At 47.6% G+C, this 24877-nt stretch overlaps 2 protein-coding genes across 4 annotated transcripts in view; both read left to right on the top strand.

Annotated features, from left to right (window-relative positions):
• LOC142496892 (cation channel sperm-associated protein 4-like) overlaps window positions 1–9241 on the top strand; it is a 49375-nt gene extending 40134 nt beyond the window's left edge. For all 3 annotated transcript variants that reach the window (XM_075603965.1, XM_075603966.1, XM_075603967.1), the window contains exons 8-12: window positions 1106–1289; window positions 4476–4687; window positions 5587–5749; window positions 6821–7066; window positions 8654–9241. In XM_075603965.1, the coding sequence (XP_075460080.1) occupies window positions 1106–1289; window positions 4476–4687; window positions 5587–5749; window positions 6821–6925 (664 nt within the window). In that variant the 3' untranslated portion in view covers window positions 6926–7066; window positions 8654–9241. The remainder of the gene's footprint in view (window positions 1–1105; window positions 1290–4475; window positions 4688–5586; window positions 5750–6820; window positions 7067–8653) is intronic.
• Window positions 9242–14462: 5221 nt separating this feature from the next.
• Window positions 14463–21839, top strand: LOC142498030 (uncharacterized). Its single transcript, XM_075606539.1, has 3 exons — window positions 14463–14550; window positions 19249–19965; window positions 20507–21839. The coding sequence occupies exons 1-3, from the start codon at window positions 14463–14465 to the stop codon at window positions 21346–21348; spliced, it is 1647 nt and encodes a 548-aa protein (XP_075462654.1). The 3' UTR covers window positions 21349–21839.
• Window positions 21840–24877: the final 3038 nt, after the last annotated feature.

Here is a 24877-nt window from a genome sequence, read left to right as displayed (position 1 = left end):
GGAGGAGGGACAGGCGGTGCAGTGTGGCAGTGCTGTGTGTTATAGTTGTGTTATGTCACAGGGAGGAGGGACAGGCGGTGCAGTGTGGCGGTGCTGTGTGTTATAGTTGTGTTATGTCACAGGGAGGAGGGACAGGCGGTGCAGTGTGGCAGTGCTGTGTGTTATAGTTGTGTTATGTCACAGGGAGGAGGGACAGGCGGTGCAGTGTGGCGGTGCTGTGTGTTATAGTTGTGTTATGTCACAGGGAGGAGGGACAGGCGGTGCAGTGTGGCGGTGCTGTGTGTTATAGTTGTGTTATGTCACAGGGAGGAGGGACAGGCGGTGCAGTGTGGCGGTGCTGTGTGTTATAGTTGTGTTATGTCACAGGGAGGAGGGACAGGCGGTGCAGTGTGGCGGTGCTGTGTGTTATAGTTGTGTTATGTCACAGGGAGGAGGGACAGGTGGTGCAGTGTGGCGGTGCTGTGTGTTATAGTTGTGTTATGTCACAGGGAGGAGGGACAGGCGGTGCAGTGTGTTATAGTTGTGTTATGTCACAGGGAGGAGGGACAGGCGATGCAGTGTGGCAGTGCTGTGTGTTATAGTTGTGTTATGTCACAGGGAGGAGGGACAGGCGGTGCAGTGTGGCTGTGCTGTGTGTTATAGTTGTGTTATGTCACAGGGAGGAGGGACAGGCGGTGCAGTGTGGCAGTGCTGTGTGTAATAGTTGTGTTATGTCACAGGGAGGAGGGACAGGCGGTGCAGTGTGGCGGTGCTGTGTGTTATAGTTGTGGTCTGTCACAGGGAGGAGGGACAGGCGGTGCAGTGTGGCAGTGCTGTGTGTTATAGTTGTGGTCTGTCACAGGGAGGAGGGACAGGCGGTGCAGTGTGGCAGTGCTGTGTGTTATAGTTGTGTTATGTCACAGGGAGGAGGGACAGGCGGTGCAGTGTGGCGGTGCTGTGTGTTATAGTTGTGTTATGTCACAGGGAGGAGGGACAGGTGGTGCAGTGTGGCGGTGTTATGTGTGTTATAGTTGTCTTGTTGTGTTGTGTCACAGGGAGGAGGGACAGGAGGTGCAGTGGGGGGGTGCTACGTGTGTTATAGTTGTCTTGTTGTGTTGTGTCACAGGGAGGAGGGACAGGAGGTGCAGTGGGGGGGTGCTCTGTATCTCTTCCTCTTCATCACACTCGGAGCCTTCGTCCTGGGGAATCTCCTGGTTGCCGTGGTGACGACCAACCTAGAACTGGCAATGCTGCTATACTTCGGGGGCGAGGGGACACATCTCAGGAGGAATGAGTCAGACGGCTACCAGGTGAGATATACACACAGACACACACAGGCACAGAGCCGTACACAGACTGCGAGGCAGCTGACAGGCATACACACAGCGACAGACAGACTGTATGTGACTGCTTCCTGGTGATACGGAGATACAGATTTCCTGCCGGTTCCTAAGTGACACCCATGGGGACACAGTGGAGTACTGAGGGCACCTGGTGGTTACCGTTTGTATTGCAAATGTGTGTGAGCTTACTGTAAGTACAGAGTCCCCATCCCGAGCAGCCCTAACAGGGTATTGTATTGTATGTCTTTATTTATATAGCGTAGAAAGATAAATAAATGCTGCACACTAATAAAAAATCAAAAGGGGATACAACTACCGGTGCTCCTGGTTCAGGATTCTCTGTGTCAATCCAGGGTTAACGAAATTAAGAAAATCAGGGCTCCACGGATTTGCTCAACAAACGAATTTATTGCCAATAGACTTGACGTTTCGGCCACACAGGACTTTCTCAAAAGAAGAAATGGCCACTTCTGTTTTTGAGACAGGCCTGTGTGGCCGAAACGTCAAGTCTATTGGCAATAAATTAGTTTATGGAGCCCTGATTTTCTTCCTTCCATTTATATAGCGCCATTAATGTACATAGCGCTTCACAGTAGTAATACCTGTGGTAATCAAATAAATAACAGATAATATAAATAACAGATCATGGGAATAAGTGCCTCAGACATAAACGTAACATTAAGGAAGAGGAGTCCCTGCTCCGAGGAGCTTACAATCTAATTGGTAGGTAGGGAGAACGTAGAGACAGTAGGAGGGAGTTCTGGTAAGTGCGTCTGCAGGGGGCCAAGCTTTATGTATCATGTGTCCAGTATTATCCACAGTGCTATTCATATGATTCTTTAAGCAAGTGTGTCTTAAGGTGGGTCTTAAAGGTGGATAGAGAGGGTGCTAGTCGGGTACTGAGGGGAAGGGCATTCCAGAGGTGTGGGGCAGTCAGTGAAAAAGGTTTAAGGCGGGAGAGGGCTTTAGATACAAAGGGGGTAGAAAGAAGACATCCTTGAGAAGAACGCAAGAGTCGGGATGGTGCATAACGGGAAATTAGGGCTGAGATGTAAGGAGGGGCAGAAGAGTGTAAAGCTTTAAAATTGAGGAGGAGAATCGAGTGTGAGATGCGAGATTTGATCGGAAGCCAGGAGAGGGATTTCAGGAGGTGAGACGCGGAGACAGATTTATGAAAAAGCAGAGCGACTCTGGCAGCAGCATTAAGGATAGATTGTAGGGGAGAAAGGTGAGAGGCAGGAAGGCCAGACAACAGGAGGTTACAGTAATCAAGACGGGAGAGAATGAGGACCTGAGTCAGAGTTTTACCAGTCGAGCAACAGAGGAATGAGCGTATCTTATTGATATTGCGGAGGAAAAAGCAACAGGTTTTAGAAACGTTTTGAATGTGAGGGGCGAATGTGAGAGGAGAATGTGAGAGAGGAGTCCAGTGTGACCCCTAGGCAGCGTGCTTGAGCTACTGGGTGAATGATGGTACTTCCAACAGAAATGTGGAAGGAGGTAGTAGGGCCAGATTTGGGAGGAAGTATGAGGAGTTCTGTTTTAGCCATGTTGAGTTTAAGGCGACGGAGGGCCATCCAGGATGATATAGCAGAGAGACACTCAGAAACTTTGGTTTGTACAGCAGGTGTAAGGTCGGGTGTTGAAAAGTAAATTTGTGTGTCGTCAGTGTAGAGGTGATATTTAAACCCAAGAGATGTTATTAGGTCACCTAGAGAGAGTGTGTACAGAGAAAAGAGAAGAGGTCCCAGAACAGAGCCCTGTGGTACCCCCACAGAGAGATCAATAGAGGAGGAGGTGGTGTTAGCAGAAGAGACACTGAAAGTACGATGGGAGAGGTAAGAGGAGATCCAGGATAGAGCTTTGTTCCGAATACCAAGAGTATGGAGAATGTGAAGGAGAAGAGGGTGGTCCACTGTGTCAAATGCTGCAGAGAGGTCGAGTAAAATGAGCAGAGTGTAATGACCTCTGTCTTTGGCAGCATGGAGGTCATCAGTTATTTTAGTGAGGGCTATTTCCGTGGAGTGAGCAGTGCGGAAGCCAGATTGTAGTGGGTCTAGGAGAGAATAGGTGTTGAGAAAATGAAGCAAGCAAGAGAATACAAGACGTTCAAGGAGTTTAGAGGCAAATGGCTGGAGGGAGACAGGTCGAAAGTTAGATGGACAGGTAGGGTCAAGCTTGTTGTTTTTGAGTAATGATATAACTGTTGCATGTTTGAAGGAGGAGGGAAAGGTACCATAGTAGAGGGAGGAGTTAAAAATGTGTGTGAGCGTAGGGATTATAGTAGGACCAAGAGGTTTTAAGAGATAGGAGGGAATGGGGTCAAGAGGGCAAGTGGTAGAGGAAGAAGAGGAGATCAACAGTGATACATCCTCCTCTGAGACCTTGGAAAAAGAGTCAAGGAAGGCAGGAGGAGAGGTAGGAAGAGGTGTAGGATGGGAGAAAGAAACAGACGGGATGTTCTGACGTATGGATTCCACTTTTTCCTTAAAATAGTCAGCAAAGTCCTGAGCGGAGATGGAGGAAGGAGAGGCAGCTGAGGGTGGTTTGAGTAGAGCGTCAAAGACAGAGAAGAGTCGGCGTGGGTTAGACTTGTGCGTGTTGATTAGTGAAGAAAAGTAGGCAAGTTTAGCTTGCGAGGGGGCAGAGTTGAGACAGGAAAGAATACATTTGTAGTTAAGGAAGTCTGCGAGAGTATGAGATTTTCTCCAGAGGCGTTCAGAGGAACGAATGGAGGAACGTAGCATGCGCGTGTGGGAATTTAGCCAGGGTCTGGGGTTAGAAGGGCGAGGATGGCAGAGAGAAAGCGGGGCATGTAGATCAAGAGAGGAGGATAAGGCAGAGTTGTAGTTCCTGACCAGGTTGTCAGGCTCTGTAGCAGAGCTGGGAGAGGAGAGGGAGGAGCGTAAAGTGGACTCAAAGTCAGGTAGGTGAATAGAGCGCAGGTTTCTGCAGAACCGGGGGGTAGATGGAGTTGGAGAAGCGAGATAGAGAGAATGAGATGAGGTGATGGTCAGAGAAAGGAAAGGGGGAAATGGAGAAATCAGAGAGAGAGGTTTTTAGTGAAAACCAGGTCGAGGTAGTGGCTGTCCTTGTGGGTGCTGGCTGCAATCACAGTGTAGTGGGACATCTCGCACACTGTGTTCCCCCCAGCCCCGAGAGCAAGAGGGTGAGGAGCCCGCGGTCACTCTGCTGCACATGGAGGAGATCCGGGGGAAGACTGAATTCCCTCAGCATCAGGAGCCACTGTCCTCTCAGAGCCTGGACGGTCTGAGCCTGGAGACGTATGAGAACCTGTGCCTGGTCCTGGAAGGCATCCAGCTGAACCTGAGCAAGTACCGGAGCCTGCGGGATGAGCTGGACAGGTCAGGGGCTCACACTCATTAACAGAATGTCACACTTTGTATAGCGCTCAGCGTCACGTTATAAATGTTGCATGTTGCATACTGTATGACCAGCACACGGCTAATGAATGTCCCTGGGGAACATGTGTGTAATGACAGGCAGAGATCTCGGCACAAACACACCATATACAACTAATTATACTATTTGTCATTAGTTTGAAGGGCTTCACTAAATTTACCAAGAAAGCACTCTAACATTCAACGACTCTCCTTCCATTTATAGCACCTGTGCCATACTTTGACGGGTTTAACCCCTTCACTGCCAGAGACACAGGCAAAAAGGGAAGATATAACACAAATTATACTATTATTGTACAGCTCTTCTCTTATTGTGGACAGAAAGCTGCAGTGAATCCCAGGATACAGTGATCAGTTCATACATGATTCATATTATCACCATGTGTAGGAGTCCTTCAAATAGGGATCATATAACTGAGAAACAGAAAACTTGTGGACCCCGGAGTATGTGATCGTTACGAAGTGACAGTCACCTACAGAGTACAGATATTTTACAGGTCTATGTACCAGTAAAGTGCCCAGTGTCCCCTGGGTTTATGTCCCCAGCCTGAGGACAGAAATACACAGTAAATATAAAGTACCAGTTGTTAGATACACCAATACTATATACACAGACTGGGGATAGACGAGTACTTATAAACAGTGTAAATGGGAGGGACCTGTTACTTATATGGGAACTATAGGGACTTTGCCTGTTAACTAGTTGATCCCATGACAGCCCTTCTGGGTATATATAACATGAACAAGAGAAGACTCTCCTAACCTGATCATGCAGTCTGGGGGATGCCTGCTCTTTACCAGTCGCCAATGAGACGGGATTGTCCTCCTCCCTTGTCCTGCAGCCTGGTGGATGAGCTTAGGGAGCTGAAGTCAAACCTGGAGCAGGAAAAGGAGGCGGAAGAGAGGAGCCAGTGGCGCTCCATCATCTCCCAGCATCTCCTGAACAATGAGATAGCCAGCGGCAGGAAAGGAGACATCCTCTCTACACTCATAGCGCTGGACAAGGTGAGAGGTCAGGGGGAGGTGGGCGATGTCCTGAGACAAGCTGAGAAGTCAGTGGGGTGGGGGACATCCAGAGACGAGGTGAGGGGGAAGCAGTAACATCCCAAGACCAGGTAAGCGGTCAGGAGGAGGAAGGGGACATCCTGGGGACAAGGTGAGAGGTCGGGAGAGGAGGGGATATCCTGGCATAAGGTGAGGTCAGGGAGAGGAGGGAGACAATGGGGAGAATATGAGAAGTCAGTGGGAGCAGGGGAACATCCTAGGGACAAGGTGACATAGGGGGAGGATGAAGACATCCTAGGGAAAAGGTGAGAGGTCAGGTGGAGGAGGGGGATATACTGAGAAAGTTCAAAGGTCAGGAATACAAGGGGGACATTCTGGGACAGGCTGAGAGGTCAGGGAGTTGAGGACCAGGGTAGAGGCGAGGGGGTGGAGAAGGACATCCTATGGACAAGGTGAAATGTCAGGTGGAGGAGGGTGATATCCTGGGACAAGGTGAGAGGTCAGCAGGACTGGGGACATCTTAAAACAAGACAAGAGGTCAGGGGAGGAGGTGGATGTCCTTGGGATAAGGTGAGAGTTTACAGGGAGGAGGGGGATATCATGGGACATGGTGAAATATCAGGGGTCGGGGGCATACTGTGACAAGGTGTGAGGTCAGGGGAGGACCGGGGACATGGTGAAGAGGTTGAGGGACATCTCAAGTACAAGGTAAAATATCAGGGGAAGGAGGGGGACAACGTGAGGAGGGGTCATGGTGGGAGGTCAAGGGGAGAAGAATATCCTGGGACAAGATAAGAGGTCAGTGGTAAGATGGAGACATTCAGAGACAATGTGAGGGTCTACATTTTGATACTGTACCTTATGAATGATTGGAGTCACCATGTATATTTGCTCTGTCTCCAAAAAATGACTGTGCTGCACTGTAAAGTAATACAGAGTATCTCTATACCCTGCTTGTAATCATATTCAGGATTACTTTATATTGCAGCATCTAGACTCCATAATGTGCCCAGCTCAGCCTCGGATCAGGTTGCAGTAGGAAAATAGTCCTTCTCTGCTCTCTCACTACAGGTTAACATGACTGAAACGGAAGCAACCTCCTCCAACCTGTATCGGCGGGGTACAATAAAGATGGGCGCTCGAAAGTTCAGGCACCAATCCCAAGTGAACTTTTGAGAGATCCCCAGTGGCTGAACATCTCACTGTAAATAGTTTTGAGTCTCTCCCTCTGGCTGTGGACTGATGGGAAGAGACTGAAGAATCATGATGTTGCAGTACTCATGCCATGTGCCACAAGCCCACTTGGGCAGAGGATGGGTGAGTGTGCACTTCACCTCAGGACATGCAGCATGTGAACATCTTTTCCTAAATGTTACTTTACTTTTAGTTTACTTTTGTTATTTTTATAATACTCCTTGAGGAAGGGCAGTGCGTGCCCGGATCGCGCGGGAGGAGGCTCTTCTATTTGTGTTTGTCCTGAGTGTCTTCTTTTTAATGTAACCTGAATAAAAGTTCGATTTTACATTTTACCTGGTCCCGGTGCTTTGGACTGGCTGCGACATCCATCGATTGCTTTTCCTTTGTTATTTTTATGTCTGAAGAACTTCTCCCCTTTATGTGTTATTTATATGATTGTCATGTGTGTTACATAGTTACATAGTTATACATAGTTACATAGTTACATAGTAGATGATGTTGAAAAAAGACATACGTCCATCAAGTTCAACCTATGTTAAATTTAGACAACAGATACTTTATCCTATATCTATACTTACTTATTGATCCAGAGGAAGGCAAACAAAAAAACCCCAGTGTCATATCATCCAATGATATCTCATAAGGGGAAAAATAAATTCCTTCCTGACTCCAAGAATTGGCAAATCGGATTCATCCCTGGATCAACTTCCTTCCCATGTATAATTATTTAGTATATCCCTGTATACCTTTCCTTTCTAAAACGATGTCCAACCTTTTTTTTTATAACAAATCTATTGTATCTGCCATCACAGTCTCCATGGGTAATGAATCCCACTTTGTAACTGCCCTTACTGTAAAGAACCCTTTCCTTTGTTGCTGGGGAAATCTCCTTTCCTCCAACCTTAAGGGATGGCCCCGAGTCCTTAGTACTGCCCGTGAGATGAACAGTTCTTTTGAAAGCTCCTTGTACTGTCCCCGAATATATTTGTATATAGTTATCATATCCCCTCTGAGTCGCCTCTTTTCTAATGTAAATAAATCTAATTTAGCTAACCTCTCCTCATAAGTTAGATTATCCATCCCCTTTATTAATTTGGTGGCTCTTCTCTGCACTCTCTCTAGTTCTATAATATATTTTCTAAGGATTGGTGTCCAAATTGTGCTCCATATTCAAGGTGTGGTCTTACTAATGCTTTGTAAAGGGGCATAATTATGTTTACTTCCATTCCATCCGTTGTCCGTTTGATGGAAGATAAGATCTTGTTTGCCTTTGCATCTACTGCATGACTTTGGGCACTATTGCTAAGCCTGCTGTCTACAAGCACTCCTAAATCCTTCTCCATCAAGGATTCTAATTTATCCCCATTTAATGTGTAAGTCGCCTGTTTATTCTTACTTCCCAAATGTATAACCTTACATTTATCTGTATTAAACCTCATTTGCCATTTACCTGCCCACGTTTCCAGTCTCTCCAAGTCCTTCTGAAGAGAAATTACATCCTGCTCTGATTCTACTACCTTACACAATTTAGTATCATCATTAAAGATGGAGACTTTGCTCTGTATGTCAACCTCAAGGTCATTAATAAGCAAGTTAAAAATCTTTGCTGCTGTGAAGCGCTATGTACATTAATGGCGCTATATAAATAAAGACATACATAACCATTTCTTGATCACCCACCTGTCTATGTTTTCTCACTTTTCCCAGCCACGGGAGCTGTGCAGTGGGACTCCCACGATGAGGGGGAGGTGACCACGGCTCCTTGATATCACCTGATGTGGTTTTCAGGACTTTGGTGGAAAAAGGAAAGAATCAAACGCCAGCAGCAACCCCAGAACTTTTCACCCCTCAACCTCTCTTCCTGTCACACATAATGTCTCACTATAACCCAGGCATGCACTGACTGGCAGCTGCCATTTTATGGAGGGTGGGGGGGGCTTCCTTATTAAACCAGATTAATTTCCGAAGCTCGTGTGTTTTACTTTCGGGAATCAGTGTCCCGGGGACACAAACGCTCCGAACCCTTATCACGAATGGTCAATCAAGGTAATGAGTGATAAGGGCTCACATTAGTGATGTAATTCAAAGTTCTAATAGCCACATTGGTCTTGGAGAAGTGTAGATTAGATATAGGTTGGGATTCCTTTTAGTGGACCAAGATTAGGGTTCTTCATAGAGGAGATAATAGTGTACAGTGCTTTCCAAAACTCATAGGTCTCTTATTCAAGTGTAATGTATCACAAAATGTAAGCAGGATACTTGAAGACACTTGTCGTTTCGTACACTATAATTTCATGGTGAATAAACCTTTTGAAGATATAATCCTTGTCCTGTAATTCCTTGGCAATAACCAACAGTGTGATATTATTAAAGCCTGTAGCGTGCAGCTATCTCAGGGACCCATGAGTCATTACTTGGTGGCAGCACAACTCAATGACACTGGCAAAGACCGATTTCTAGGGGGTTGCTGTGCCACTCCCCGGGCCCCTCCTATTCATAGGTGCTCTCCAGTGACAGAAGTCAAAGGTGCGAGGCTTAGAGTTGTGACGAGCAGTGAACTTTACAGACCAAAAGAGCCCATCCTTACTGCACAAAGAGCCACATTCTGCGTCTATTCTGATCTGTATACACAGGGTGGGACAGGATGGTGGCAGTTTGGGTATGTGACGGGAGGGGGTAACCAGGCTATACAATAAAGGTCAAGCCCGTTTTGGTTACCCCTGCTCCATTTATAAGGGTCCAAGAGAGTTAGCTCTTGGGCCCAGTAACAATGTACCATTCCAATGTACTGTATGTAATAAAAGCATTGTTTGGGTTTTCCCCTTTCCGGGCATGCAATCAAGCAGGGATTGTTAGGGTATGAGTTTCAATGGGGGGTGGGGGGGTTAGTGGAGGAACCGTTGTTAGAAGGCGCCTGGGAGGTTGAGGTCCAGAGTTGTCGGTTCTCCCATAAATGTACCCGGCAATCATGCCTGATTCTAGGATACATGTAGGCACATTGTCCCGGCAATATCTCCCCTTGAAAACGCAAGCGTGACTCACCACTAGGGTACCCTGCTTCAGCACAGCCCAGAAAGGAGAATCGGGCACAGGGATGAATATGTATTCCTGTAGCTCAGGGAATCCCTAGGTTAAGGGGGGTACCCCAGCTAGTGCCAAGGTGACCCACAACCAGTATAGGGTTTGTGGGTGCCCCAAGTGTATATAAGGTTGGGGGGGACTTTGAGAGTCCAAACTAAGTCCAAGGGAAAGTGTGTGAGGAAATAAGTCAGATAGAAATAAAACAACAACATTTTTCCTTTTCTGTCCCCTGTCCCCCAAGACTCAGAAGTATATTAAAATATACTTTAATGTAATGTGCTTTTTACATTCGGAACCAATGTCCAAACAGGCTGCCCGAGCTAACCCATAGGCGCCGGTAAATCTGCTGGACATCGGAGTTCAAAGCAGCCAGAGGAAGCCCAGAGGTGAATAGCATTTGGTCAGTGGGGAAAGGCGGAGTACCAGGTCCGGAGATCAATGGCAGTCCTCCGGGATGCCACTTGTTCTGCCAGACCTGGTGGAGTCTGCCCAGCAGGTGGCATTGAGATAGCCAGTGAAAGAGGTGGCAAGCTTGCGCATGTCTCTTGGCTATTTCAGATTTCCCGCTGACCCAGCTTTTCTAGCCGGCTTGGCTCTTATTTGGCTGCTATGGAAAGTTCCCCCACATTGATTGGCTGTTCCGTTTTGTGAATGAAACTGAAAATACTATAAGAATCGATGAGCCAATCAGATTCGGAGTCCCCGGTAGTAAGAGCGTGGGCGGGCTTTTCAAAGTTGCTTCTATGTGAATAGCAGAGCAAGCGGCTTAGATTTCTGCCCGCCAGCGTCTAAGTCCAGATTTTTGGGACCAAGTTCTCAGAAATGAGCGTAGCGGTGGCGTATGGAATTTTATGCCGATTTGAGTTCTAGGAGATTTGTACTAACTCGCGGTCAGGAGGGACCAATTTCTCAGAAGAGAACGTAGCGGTGGCGTGTGGAATTTTATGCCGATTTGGGTTCCAGGAGATTTCGGGCTAAGTCCCGGTCAGGGTAAAACTCTCCATACAGTTCCCTGCACCTAGGAAAGTCTAGTTTTCGACCCCAGTCCTAAAGTAAGTGTGTCTTTCTGTCTGTATTTTGTGTATCATTGTGTGTAAGCGAATTTATGCAGAATAAATAACCATTTATTTCATTACCTTGTTTTGCTCAATGAATGATCCTGGTAAAAAGGTGTAAATAACCTGGACTCCCGTGACAGGGTACAGGAAAAAATATTTCTCAGGTTGCAGGTGACGGAGGCAGGTTTCTCCGCCTCCTCTCGTGAGCTGCCTGAGGGGAAGGTGTGTGACATTCAATACTCAGGAGTGTTGCCCTGCTACGTTTGTTTGTATACTGCCGCGTGCTTGCTATTTTCTTAAGTCTTTTTAATGGCCTCGGGAGCCAAAAACATTCCTGTCATTGAACCAAGAATAAATGCGCCAAACAGGCACTTTGTATCCAAGTGATTACATTTCTAAGATGCCTGGAGAGCATTACAAGGGCGCAGTGAGATCACTAAGCTTTACCGCAGATACTAAAATAAGTTACACTTTAAGTGTTGGGGCTTGGCTCCCAGGAAGCAAATGCTGTTTAAATACTGAGCCCATCGGAACATTGTGATGAAATAGTCATTTTTGAAAAGCGATAAGGTCATAATTATTAATAATTGTATGGCACAGATCTGGTACTCCACCTTTCCATTGTTTAAGTGCGGGTGTGAGCGGTGAACGTCGGAAACATCTCACCTCGTACCTATTCACAGCAGCCTGTACTCCCACCTCCTACTCTACATACACACTAACCTCTGACATGCTGACCCCATGGGATGCATGTCTTTCATCCTAATGTTAATTCAGTGTATGCTGGCGCAATTAATATGTGCTGCAGCTCAGACCTTGCATTGGACTGACAGGGATATTCCACGTTATATATCATTTAACGCTTAAGCGGGCACACTGTAGAAGAGATTTCCTTGGACTGGGGTCGGTCTATAATCTATGATATTGTTTGTCTAATAAAAGAAGGTATACGCAGATCACAGGCTGGATGAACATAGTCCGTGTCCATCAGAGACCCCAGTCTTCCCCACAGACACATCTACAGCTTCACTACAGGAAGAAGTAGCTTGTTCCATATGTTTCTGGCATTCCAGTGAAAAAAGTAATGCATACATACGCTACATACATACATATAAACATACATGCTATAGATATATATATACACAAACACACACAACCTCTGGGATCAATTCTGCTGCTAAACATTCAACTCTCTCACAAGTGTTGCACATCCCTGAATATTTTACAGCTCAGTCTTTGAGGAAATCGTTATGGTTTTTCAATTCCGGGAAAGAGGCCTCCCTGGGCGAAACGCGCATTGGCACGACATGAGAAAGCAATCATATGCCACCTTGCCTATATGAGCGTCATTACAGTTGGCCCTACAGAAGTGAAGTGTATGATTCTCCTTGCTGAACAGATCAAGTATTGGAATCATGGTACCCTTTTCAACCAACATTATTATCTCACATTATTATCTATTGCTTTGCTGAATCATATTGAAGAATGCTAAATAATGAAAGAAGGACTTATTTGTCACTCATAATTTCCCTTTTACTGCACTCCTTTTGATGCTACACTAGAGACATTTATTTAAGAGCTACAAGTTAAAAGGGTTAATTTGATCTTCTAACAGTGATGTATATTGTGTTATTCCGCTGACTATAAATGGTGTGTGAGAAATACTGACTATCTTTTTTAAATGGGTCTACAGCATTCGTTTTTCTTCAATGGTATAATCTGATGATACTTTGAATCTATATTTTGTGGTAAAACATTTGTAGGGATATCGGTTTGGTAATTGCAATGACATGTTTTCCCCCTTACTGACACTGTGATTGTACATGCATAGTATCCCCGAAATGTATACAGCCTGGGTTGTTTGCTGTATTTGCTTCATTGTAAATTGCAGGTGGCCAATTTGGACTCATGCGTATGATGTATAGGCAGGGATGAGGCGACATATGGTATTTCACTATGTTCGTGAATTGTATGTAATGTTCATCCATCTAGTTTTTCAAATGTTTTATATATTTCAATAATAAAACGATTTCTGAAAGGAGGGCTATTTTTTAAATGTTATTATGATTATTGCATAATATTTGGGAGCACCTCCTTAAGAAGGACCCGGCGTGCTATTGATGGTACGTTAAGCAGGTTTTTGTATATTTGTAGTGTATTTACTGAAGTCAACCGGCTGGAAAACTGGAGCCAAACCAGTGCCAAACCAGTGCCACACTAAAAACTGCACATACCTGCATGTTTCAAAGAAAAGGAATCCCATTGAAATCGTAGTTTTTTTATTTGATTAAATCTGGTGAAATCCTTTTTTTTCACTGGTTTTGCCCCAGTTTTGCAGTTGGGAAACCCTAGTAAATAACTCCCAATGTCTCTAGCAGTGTCCTTCAGTCCACACAGAGACCCAACCCCTCCCTGCTGGGCTTCTGTTGAGTTTCTGTAACGTGAGACCGTCCCCCTCATTGTCAGCATTCACATAAAACAAGGGGGCTCAACTCCAGCCCTCACACCCCCCCCCCCAAACAGGTCAGGTCTTAAGGACTTCCAAGCTTCAGCACAGGTGGTGCAATCAGTGGCTCAGTCTTAGACTGCACCACCTGTGCTGAAGCTGGGCTATCCTTAAAACCTGACTTGTTGGAGGGTCTCGAGGACTGTAGTTGAGCACCACTGACATAAAAGACCTGTAGATTTATATTATGACAGAACCTCTGGAAGATCCTCCGAATGAATCCTCATGGGTCAGTGGGAAGTAATTACCCTCTGTAATGCTGTCATTATCACCAGTCATCTGGATCAGCAGATTATGATGTATAAGAGAATTACTTGTGTCCCGAGACCCTTTGGACAATGTTATATTTTTATAAGTGTGAGTTCAAGCAGATCTGCCGAAATGTGGATCGTATTGCGGTGACGTACTGTAGTCCTGTAATCGTGTATGTTTTCCATCCTACAGCCTTGATGATAATGTGGTGCCCATCCTGTCTCTCACCCCTACAGATACTCAGTGTAACCTACGCCACAGGCAGGACTAGAAGCTTCCCTATCACGTCAGGACCTAGACCTTCTCATATCACACACAATCATATCCGTACAAACCCACAAGGCCACAGGACTAAAGTCAGGAAGCAGAAGGGAATTTCCTAACGTTGAGCAGGTTTGAGACGGAGCCTTAGCATCACATTAAGAATTTTCTATCTCAGGCTGTGAAATCATAGGGTCTTTTTTTATCGGGCTTAAGGAAAGCGAGCCTTGCAGAGCGGTAAACGTTTCCAATTCCACCCACTAATGTCCGCGACAAGCACCGGTATCCTTTCACCTGAAGGACATTTGTATGTTTTCACTACCTTGCTTGTGGTGGATTTTTATGTATGCAGAATAAGATGGTATCCCAATATAATGTGTGCCATGTAACTGCACAAATCACAAGCAGAGCAAAAAACTGGGGCAACTGTGGGAAACTGTTCAGAGGTACGTCTAACTGTGTAAGAGCCAGATTATATGGCAAGAACATCATTTTTGGAGCAAGATTAAGAAGTCCAAGTAGCTATATTTAACTACTCTACAACTGAAGGTGAGTATCACTAGATAGGAAGGATTAGAAAGAAAATAAATACCTATGGAACGCATAAAAAGACGGGTTAAGACCGTACAATGTCACTTCCTATTTCCTAACCCATCACTATTCTATAAGTACAGTATTCAATGTTTATTAATCTTCATCTGGTGAGTTGGCTTCGGGGTGTTATGGGTAGAGAACAAAGCACTAACTCCCCATGCATAATAATGCACCCTGTGAGCCACAACCACACAGACTTGTTCATCGGGTGAAGATCACCTACAGCTGATCTGTAATGAGGTATATTTGACCCCCTCTAGACACCTGGGAGGAGAAGCTCTGCTCATTTACAGTGGGGTGATGAATATCGGGGAACAGTGCCGTGGGCTCCTACACCCCCCTCCCTTCATGCACCTGACTCACTCTGACGTCCATTAAGATGTGATGGATGAGGGTGCACAGACCCCCTGTGACCTACCTCACTTTATGTGGTGCAATGGGTGTGAACTTGCTTTTCACGGCTAAATGAGAGAAAAAGACATAAGAATGTGACAAAAAAAACATTATATGTTCAACTCATTGTGTCAAACATAGTTCTCTTTATCCTCTTTGTTAGTGCACACCTGTCATCAGTCCAGGTAATCCCGGTCTTGTCCCGGGGCTCTGATTGGCTCATGCCCCCTCCTCCCTGATACCCACCAAGCTTTAAGTCCCAGCTCCGAGTGGTAGGAAGGAAAAGGAGAGAGAGACACCAAGGAAGGAACAGGTAAGAGCCGACCGGTGGAAGGACAAATAGTTCTTGGATAATGACATAAGTGGCAGAAAAATAAGGCTATAGATTTATTACTGCTGTGCACATTTTAATACTGCACGTGCCTGTCTCCTTTGTTCAGGAAAGAGCATAAATATGAGAGATATATGCTGTATTCAATTAGTATTTCATACCATGGTGCTTAGGACTGTTTAACATTGTATCTCACACAAGATCTCTCCTAGGTCCCTTATCACCCAGGAATAAGGATGAAGTCCCTGATCTGCTTTGCCCTTTTGGCCTTGTGCCTCGGAACAGCCCATTCACAAAGTGAGTATCCAGGTCTGCCCGCGACTGGACTGTGAGATGTGAAAGACTTAGCAGTCAACCAGCCACCAATTAGCCCAGCAAAACTTGGCACCACGGTGACATGCCAAACCCTGATCCAAGACATTTAAATACTACGGACCGAATGCTTTAACATATAAAGACCAATAGCCCAACCCAGCCTGTCCTTTACTATATGCTGCAGAATCAGGGGGTATGTACAGTATTTGTGCTCAACCTCTGCGTTGTGCTACAAGTATCCAGTCAAAAAGGATTTCAGAACCCTCCAGTGTTCATAGTTTAGTTCAGACGGTTTATGGTTGAGATTGTACAAAGACCATCCCTAAACTGTGTGGAGCCATAAATAAAGTGAATTGTTTGCGCCAGTCATAAACCATACTGTATATCTGGCCGTATTAATCAAACCTCCATATCACGTTTCTCAAAACGCATCCAAGTCGGTGTTTAGTACGGATATCCGACATAACACAGCACATTTCACATGCGGCAAAACAAAGGCAGCTAGGCTTTTAGGCGTTTACTCCATGCTGAGTAAGGATATGCTGCTTTCCATATTGCTCACACTGACATTATAAGACGGATCATTCAGAAGTTGCATGTGGAAAGAGGGCACTAGATATTTCGGTGTGGCGTTTGCCACATTAATGGTTCGTATTAGATTTCTCACAAGCCATATCCCGGCGTGTCCAGCACTGCGTTATTTCTTTGCTCATCGGTAGATATCTGTGGCGAGAGAATGAGCAGAGTAATGCCTGTACAGGTAGCGCGCAGCGATGACCGCTCTCTGAGCGCCTGTGATTGCTGATTAATACAGCGTTTTCTTTTTCCTCTCTCCATACAGCATTCCTGTCAAGTGAGTACCATCTCTATTCTGTATTTCTGTGAGGATGGGGGTGGGGGGGAGATGTGAAGGAGTTTAAGGGGGAAGCAGGGCAGAGACCTCTCAGATTTTAACAGGGAAAATAAGGGCTTCTCTGCAGATCCTGCACGTGCCAGGGGTCATGTTCTGGGTGGGATCTCTATGCCCCTTGGGACTCACAGAAAGACCACTGAACATCACACACCACAGGAAGAGGTCACTTTATGGATGCAGTAGAGCAGTGTATTTTAAACTTTTTTTTGTTAAGGAACCCTATAATTATATTGTGGTATTCTGAAGAACTCCCAACCCTCTCTAATAGCGCGTCTGAGGTCAGATGCATTGTAAGGAAACCAAACCCTCTCTAATAGCGCGTCAGAGATCAGATGCATTGTAAGGAACCCCAACCCTCTCTAATAGCGCGTCTGAGATCAGATGCATTGTAAGGAACCCCAACCCTCTCTAATAGCGTGTCTGAGGTCAGATGCATTGTAAGGAACCTCAACCCTCTCTAATAGCGCGTCTGAGATCAGATGCATTGTAGGGAACCCCAACCCTCTCTAATAGCGCGTCTGAGATCAGATGCATTGTAAGGAACCCCAACCCTCTCTAATAGCGCGTCTGAGATCAGATGCATTGTAAAGAACCCCAACCCTCTGTAATAGCGCGTCGGAGATCAGATACATTGTAAGGAACCCCAACCCTCTCTAATAGCGCGTCTGAGATCAGATGCATTGTAGGGAACCCCAACCCTCTCTAATAGCGCGTCTGAGATCAGATGTATTGTAAGGAACCCCAACCCTCTCTAATAGCGCGTCTGAGATCCGATGTAATGTAAACTCTTCTGTATTTGGTACAATTTTCAAATGATCTGATAATTGCAGGGAACCCTTTAGTGGTGTCCTAGGAACCCCTGTTAAAAACAATGCAGTAGAAAGTTGATCAGAGCTTAGGGTTGCCAGGTGTCCGGTATTGAACCGGACAGCCCGGTATTTGGTTACTCTGTCCGGTAAAAACTGAGAGATAATATCGGACATGTATGTGTGCGGGGGGGGGGGGGGGACGACGACACATGTATGTGCATACCGGTATTACCGTTCTGGGTGTGTATACCGTTATTATGTCTCCGGACTTAGTAACCAATCGCGGGATTTCCCCTGAGAAGGGATAGAGCAGGGCTGCTGCTGCTAGGGGGCTGGGCAGCTTCATCCATCCTGATTGGCTGCTACTGTGTAATGCAGCCAATCAGGAGGAGGTGGAAGGAGCCTGGGGGTGGAGCAAAAGAGCGAAGGAAAAGTATGGAGCAGAGAGAGGTGAGGCTGTGTCCTGTGTCCTGCATGTGTCCTAGGTGTATTTGTTCTGTTTTGTCCTGGTGTGTGTGTATTTGTACTTATACTGTATTGTGTGTGTGTTTTCTCTGGCCGTCCTGTGGGGGTGATAATGACAGGGAGGGGGGGGGTGAGAGAGGATGAAGGGGGAGGGGGGATGATAATGACAGGGAGGGGGGGTGAGAGAGGATGAAGGGAGGGGGGTTTGAGAGAGGATGAAGGGAGGGGGGAGAGAGAGGATGAAGGGAGGGGGGTGAGAGAGGATGAAGGGAATGGGGGTGAGAGGATGAAGGGAAGGGGGGTGAGAGAGGATGAAAGGAAGGGGGGTGAGAGAGGATGAAAGGAAGGGAGGTGAGAGAGGATGATGGGAAGGGAGGTGAGAGGATGAAGGGAGGAGGTGAGAGGATGATGAGGGGGTGAGAGAGGATGATGGGAGGGGGGTGAGTGAGGATGATGGGAGTGGGGTGAGAGGATGAAGGGAGGGGGGAGAGGATTAAGGGGGTGAGAGGATGAAGAGAAGGGGGATGAGAGAGGATGAAGGGAGGGGGGATGAGAGGATGAAGGGAAGGGGGAATGAGAGGGTGAAGGGAGGGGGGATGAGAGAGAATGAAGGGAGGGGGGTGAGAGGATGAGGGTAAGGGGTGAGAGGACGAGGGGGGTGGGAGGATGAGAAGATAAGGGGAGAGAGAAAGAGGATGAGGAGGGGTGCAACAATCTTGGAATTTGTGGGACGAGCATTAAGATCAGTATTGTTAACCATGTACAGTATGACTGCAGGTCAGTTATTTATAAATGATCCGACCTTTACGCCATTTGTTCTAAATTTCACTCCAAGTATGCTCCAATTTTCATCAACTTGCACAATTTCATATTCTATTTCCTAAAAAAAATCCTCGGAAGGGCTCTTCCTCCCACTCCCTCCTAAGACCCCTCCCCAGATTTTTTTTACGAAATAGAATATAAAGTGGTGCAAATTGGTGAATACTTGGAGTGAAAATTAGAAAAAATGACGTAACAGTCAGGTCATTTATAAATAACATTCTTCCTCGCCAACGATTCTCGCGAACGTCGCACCTTTCACCATTGTGTCCAGTAGTTTTGGACAAGCCACCTGGCAACCCTAGCTATGGCAGTGGTCCTTTGCAGAACCCATAATAAACATACTGAGATTGTTAGTTAGCAGGGAAAGTGGTTTCCTGTGGCACAGGATGAAGGTGCCTGGTGACTGAGTTGTGCAGTAGATTTCCAGTCTTCTCACTCTCTGCTGGACATGCTTCCCCCAGTTTCCCATAACTGGATTGGTATCCTCTTTTTTTACACACAGATGTCAAGTCTTGTTCGGACTGTCATGCTACGGCCGGTGTGTGCAGCCCGAAGACTAACTACCAGACATGCAGCTGTAAATCGGGGTACATTGGGAATGGGGTGAACTGCACTGCCATCTCCTCCTGCAGTACAGAGACCTGCTGCCCTCCCGCCTACACCTGGGATGACAGGATAGGGTTCAAGCTCTGCACAGATATCAATGAGTGTACCTCCACCTCTCTGAACAAGTGTGTCCCTTCATCCACTTGTGCAAACAAGAACGGCATCCACCTGTGTAGCAATAACAGGAGTACTGTGTGTACCAGTAGCACCTGTGCCTATGACCAGGACTGTCTAAATGCCACGGGAACTGTTCAGTGCGCTGACCCCTGTGCAAACTACCAGGAGCTGAACGGAACGAGCAGACTGTCCAACACTTCCTCAACAGGAGTATTCCCCACCGACCGATATCTCTTTGGCTGGTTCCGCTACACGGGGAGCGTCGGTTTAAGGATGCAGGAGGGGTGTGTTGGCCCCTTGAGATGTGGCTCCCTTGAGCCCTTCAGTCTGAATGGCAGCCATCCGGGTATTGGAGAAGGAGTGAAGATGGTGCCTCTCAATATTAACTCATTAGCAGGCTGCACACCTGGAGCGTCTATCCCTGTGAAAGCCTGTCCTGGGGGATTCTACGTCTACAAGTTCTCAGGGTCCCTGAAGTTTGACGTCTATTGCACAGGTGAGTGGGACCAGTTTACTTTCACTGCTCTTGAGTCTGGGACATTTACACTTGTAAAAGGAACTCGTAACAATATGAGCACCATGTTCTGTAAGAGCTGAGGACCTCTATAACAGGGGTGCTCAGCTCCAGTCCTCAAGCCCCTCCAACAGGTCAGGTTTTCATTATATCCCAGCTGGGGGGGGGGGGAGAGAAGGGGGGGGCTTGAGGACCCCTGCTCTATAATACTAATGAAGGAGCTGGTAGATGACATTAACTGTGCAGTGTCGGTTACTTTAGCTGAGACTTGCCCATACTAATATCACAGTGAGACGTTAGCTTCATGTAACTTCGCATGAGATGTCTGGAAAAGGCAGATGATGAGTTCGGGGTCACTGGCACTTTGACATCTCAGGAAAGCACCGCTGAAGAGCTCGGTCACCGGCAGGTGGGAGATTTGTAAGGAACAAAGTGTCCGGGTACAGGCATTGCTGAAAGCTTCATGTCAGGATGAGTAAGATGTACAGTATGTGTGTACTAACGAACATGATCTCTGTTTCAGACCCGGCGTTTACTACAGGATCAGTCATTCCAACCATAATTCCCACAACTACCACCACAACCACACCAACTACCACCACACCAACTACCACCACACCAACTACCACCACACCAACTACCACCACACCAACTACCACCACACCAACTACCACCACACCAACTACCACCACCACACCAACTACCACTACACCAACTACCACCACACCAACTACCACTATACCAACTACCACCACACCAACTACCACCACACCAACTACCACTACACCAACTACCACCACACCAACTACCACTACACCAACTACCACTACACCAACTACCACCACACCAACTACCACCACACCAAGTACCACCACACCAACTACCACCACAACCACACCAACCACACAGGCTTTGACGTCAGCCCCTCAGCTTGAGCAAAATGTAACCGTGACTACGGTGAAGAGCAGCAGCACAGTGAACGTCACAACTACAATGGAAACAGTGAATGGCACAAACGCGACAAGACTAGAGATCAATGAAACAACTATTGTCTACATTGAGGTGAAGACCATCACCCCGAACACCATCAAAACAAAAACTAACAACTCTAAGTCTCTCTCGTCCACCCTGGTAAAAGTGGGGGGTGGTGACCCAGTGATATTCACAGACAGACCGACGCCTCTGGTCACAAGCAATGAAACCACAGCCGCCAACATAGCCCCTTTCCGCCCAGAGCTCTACAGCAGCAAACCGGCACAAACTAAAACCATCACTGAAACCTTCACATCCACAGACCAGGGCTTCACCAGCACAACCACAAGTACCACCACCACCACAGAGGAAACAATCGTGTTAAGCCCGTAGATCTGAGCTGAGCACTGTGCCTCACCCTACTCCCCTTCTATAACACACAAATAGCTGTACACATACTTCACATATACAAGCAAAGTGCTGCAGGGCCAACAATGCCTAGATTTGCACTAGCTTAAATATATACATTGCTCTGCAACACTGTCCTTGCCTCCCCAGAGGTGACGTAGTTAAAATGGGGTCACTGTGTTCTCATGTCTAAAACTGTGTGCTGTAGGTGAGCCACTGAATAGCAGAGTGTGTCCAATGGGCTCTCCCGGCCCCTATATTCCCCACACATGGCCTGCTCTCACTCTGCTCACGGTGGCTCAGGATTTTGCTTTCATTCTTGCTGTCCTGTAATTTATTAATCAGTGGGTGTATGTGAATTCTGCAGGGACTCACAGGGGTCTCTCTCTTGGGATTGAGGATGTTTGCATGTTACAGTGTATGGCATTGCTGTTATTATCACGTCCTGCTCTTCAATATTCTGAGCTAAATATGTAATCGGGTCTTAATAAATAAATACAATTATTGCTCATTGACAGCGCTGCGTGATTTATGTTGGGAAACAGATTATTTGTAATGTCCTATACATTTTTACCTCTCCTCTATGAACCCATAAATCCTGTGCCCCTCATCTGGGGGGCGGGGTAGGGGAGGGGCACTGTCCTGACCCACATCCTGGAGGTATGTGGGGGGGGGGAGGGGGGGAGGGGGGAGGGGGGGAGGGGGGGAGGGGGGGAGGGGGCTCTCCTGCCACAATACAATGTTCACTGAATGAGAATAGTTTGTGATTTGTGATATCAGGTGCAGTCGGCCACTTGACTTGATAAGTGAGTCGTGTGTGTGTGTATGTATACGTAGAGATGGATGTTGAACCTGGTGCCGGATTGTCCATTGACAGGTTAATGGTTAATGTATGTATACATACGTGTACATGTATGTTTGCTGAGTAACTTATAGTATGCACAAGTGTATGTGTCAGGGATTACATAAGCATGTAATGTGTGCAGGAATGAATATCTGTTTGACATGTGAATACATGTGCATGGGAATGTGTGTATTCAATGAGCAGCATTTGTGTGTGTGTGTGTGTGTGTGTGTGTGTGTGTGTGTGTGTGTGTGTGTGTGTGTGTGTGTGTGTGTGTGTGTGTGTGTGTGTGTGTGTGTGTGTGTGTGTGTGCGCGCGCTACGGATGTACTAGTGTAGGGGTTCCAACCTTTTTTTGACCAGGAGAACCCATGAAGAATTTCTTAAAATCTCAGGGCACCCCTGACACAGGACAGGCACACACTCTCTTTCTTAATCATAAAGACCCCATTCCCCCTGTTCTCTTATCAGACATACTTTCCTCAACCCCACAAAAAGCATGACTGGGGCCCGATGAGCCCCTACTGCCAAAGGAAGACCACTAACAGCTTACTGCTTTATTAATCATTAAACATCATTAACCCCAACTCAGACCGGCCCGTACCATGTCCAGGCCCCGCAGCGTTGCTGTGGCCGGAAACCGCAACCGTATCACATCATCCAGCAAGGAGGATGCTCCCAAACACCAGCGGCCCGGGGCGGGCAGAACATCAATTACCAGTTGGGCAATATGCCCAATCTGGATACCTATGGGCCAGTCTGTACCATAAATAACCTCCCCACCAGCTGTGACAGACACATTGTAAATACACTCGTCATCATCTGAGTATTTGTGTATATTATTTCCTTATTATTATTGCGCTGTTTTTTAAATCAACGAACAAACATATTACAAAGCACACACAACAACCATAGCAGACAAGTGAGGTGGGCTTGGCTCCGCTTGGTCCACAACACAACGTGATGTGTAACCAATGTCTACTAGGGGTCGGCTCTGCCCATCATGTTGCCCCAGTGTTCGGTGCCGTGACGGGGATCTATTCACTAACCTCCCTTTCCCTCACACACAAAGCCCTTACTCTAACCCTCTTTCCTCCAACACGTCAGCGGGTGCGTCATGCACTGTTACGAGATGAAGAGGCTCCTCTCTCTCCTCTGTGCCAGGCTGAGAGAGGAGAGGCTCCTCTCTCTCCTCTGTGCCAGGCGGAGAGAGGAGAGGCTCCTCTCTCTCCTCTGTGCCAGGCGGAGAGAGGAGAGGCTCCTCTCTCTCCTCTGTGCCAGGCTGAGAGAGGAGAGGCGGATCACTGCCTCTGTGCCAGGCTGAGAGAGGAGAGGCAGATCACTGCCTCTGTGCCAGGCTGAGAGAGGAGAGGCAGATTGCTGCCTCTGTGCCAGGCTGAGAGAGGAGAGGCAGATCGCAGCCTCTGTGCCAGGCTGAGAGAGGAGAGGCAGATCGCAGCCTCTGTGCCAGGCTGAGAGAGGAGAGGCAGATCGCAGCCTCTGTGCCAGGCTGAGAGAGGGGAGGCAGATCGCAGCCTCTGTGCCAGGCTGAGAGAGGAGAGGCAGATCGCAGCCTCTGTGCCAGGCTGAGAGAGGAGAGGCAGATCGCAGCCTCTGTGCCAGGCTGAGAGAGGAGAGACAGATCGTAGCCTCTGTGCCAGGCTGAGAGAGGAGAGGCAGATCGCAGCCTCTGTGCCAGGCTGAGAGAGGAGAGGCAGATCGCAGCCTCTGTGCCAGGCTGAGAGAGGAGAGACAGATCGCAGCCTCTGTGCCAGGCTGAGAGAGGAGAGGCGGATTGCAGCCTCTGTGTCAGGCTGAGAGAGGAGAGGCGGATTGCAGCCTCTGTGTCAGGCTGAGAGAGGAGAGGCGGATTGCAGCCTCTGTGCCAGGCTAAGAGAGGAGAGGCGGATCGTGGCCTCTGTACCAGGCTGAGAGAGAGAGGAGAGGCGGATCGCAGCCTCTGTGCCAGGTTGAAAGAGGAGAGGCGGATCGCAGCCTCTGTGCCAGGCTGAGAGAGGAGAGGCAGATCATGGCCTCTGTACCGGGCTGAGGGAGAGAGGAAAGGCAGATTGCTGCCTCTGTGCCAGGCTGAGAGAGGAGAGGCGGATCGCAGCCTCTGTGCCAGGCTGAGAGAGGAGAGGCAGATCGCTGCCTCTGTGTCAGGCTGAGAGAGAAGAGGCGGATCACAGCCTCTGTGTCAGGCTAAGAGAGGAGAGGCGGATCTCTGCCTATGTGCCGGGCTGAGAGAAGAGAGGCAGATCGCTGCCTCTGTGTCAGGCTGAGAGAGGAGAGGCGGATCACAGCCTCTGTGTCAGGCTAAGAGAGGAGAGGCAGATCGTGGCCTCTGCACTGGGCTGAAAGAAAGAGGAGAGGCGGATCGCAGCCTCTGTGCCAGGCTGAGAGAGGAGAGGCAGATCGCTGCCTCTGTGCCAGGCTGAGAGAGGAGAGGCGGATCGCAGCCTCTGTGCCAGGCTGAGAGAGGAGAGGCAGATCGCTGCCTCTGTGCCAGGCTGAGAGAGGAGAGGCAGATCGCTGCCTCTGTGCCGGTCTGAGAGAGGAGAGGCGGATTGCAGCCTCTGTGTCAGGCTGAGAGAGGAGAGGCAGATCATGGCCTCTACGTTCTCAGGCTGAGAGAGGAGAGGCGGATCGCAGCCTCTGTGTCAGGCTGAGA

Source organism: Ascaphus truei, chromosome 6 (assembly GCF_040206685.1).
Source record: "Ascaphus truei isolate aAscTru1 chromosome 6, aAscTru1.hap1, whole genome shotgun sequence".
Classification (NCBI taxonomy): Eukaryota; Metazoa; Chordata; class Amphibia; order Anura; family Ascaphidae; genus Ascaphus; species Ascaphus truei.
The sequence above is the reverse complement of the archived record's forward strand: the minus strand, read 5'-3'. Positions and strand labels throughout refer to the sequence as shown.

Coding starts and splice junctions, on each gene's coding strand:
- LOC142498030 (XM_075606539.1), top strand. CDS start 14,463: ATGGTATCCCAATATAATGTGTGCCATGTAACTGCACAAATCACAAGC. Junction 14,551..19,248: donor CTGTGGGAAACTGTTCAGAG/GTACGTCTAACT, acceptor TTTTACACACAG/ATGTCAAGTCTTGTTCGGAC. Junction 19,966..20,506: donor GTTTGACGTCTATTGCACAG/GTGAGTGGGACC, acceptor TCTCTGTTTCAG/ACCCGGCGTTTACTACAGGA.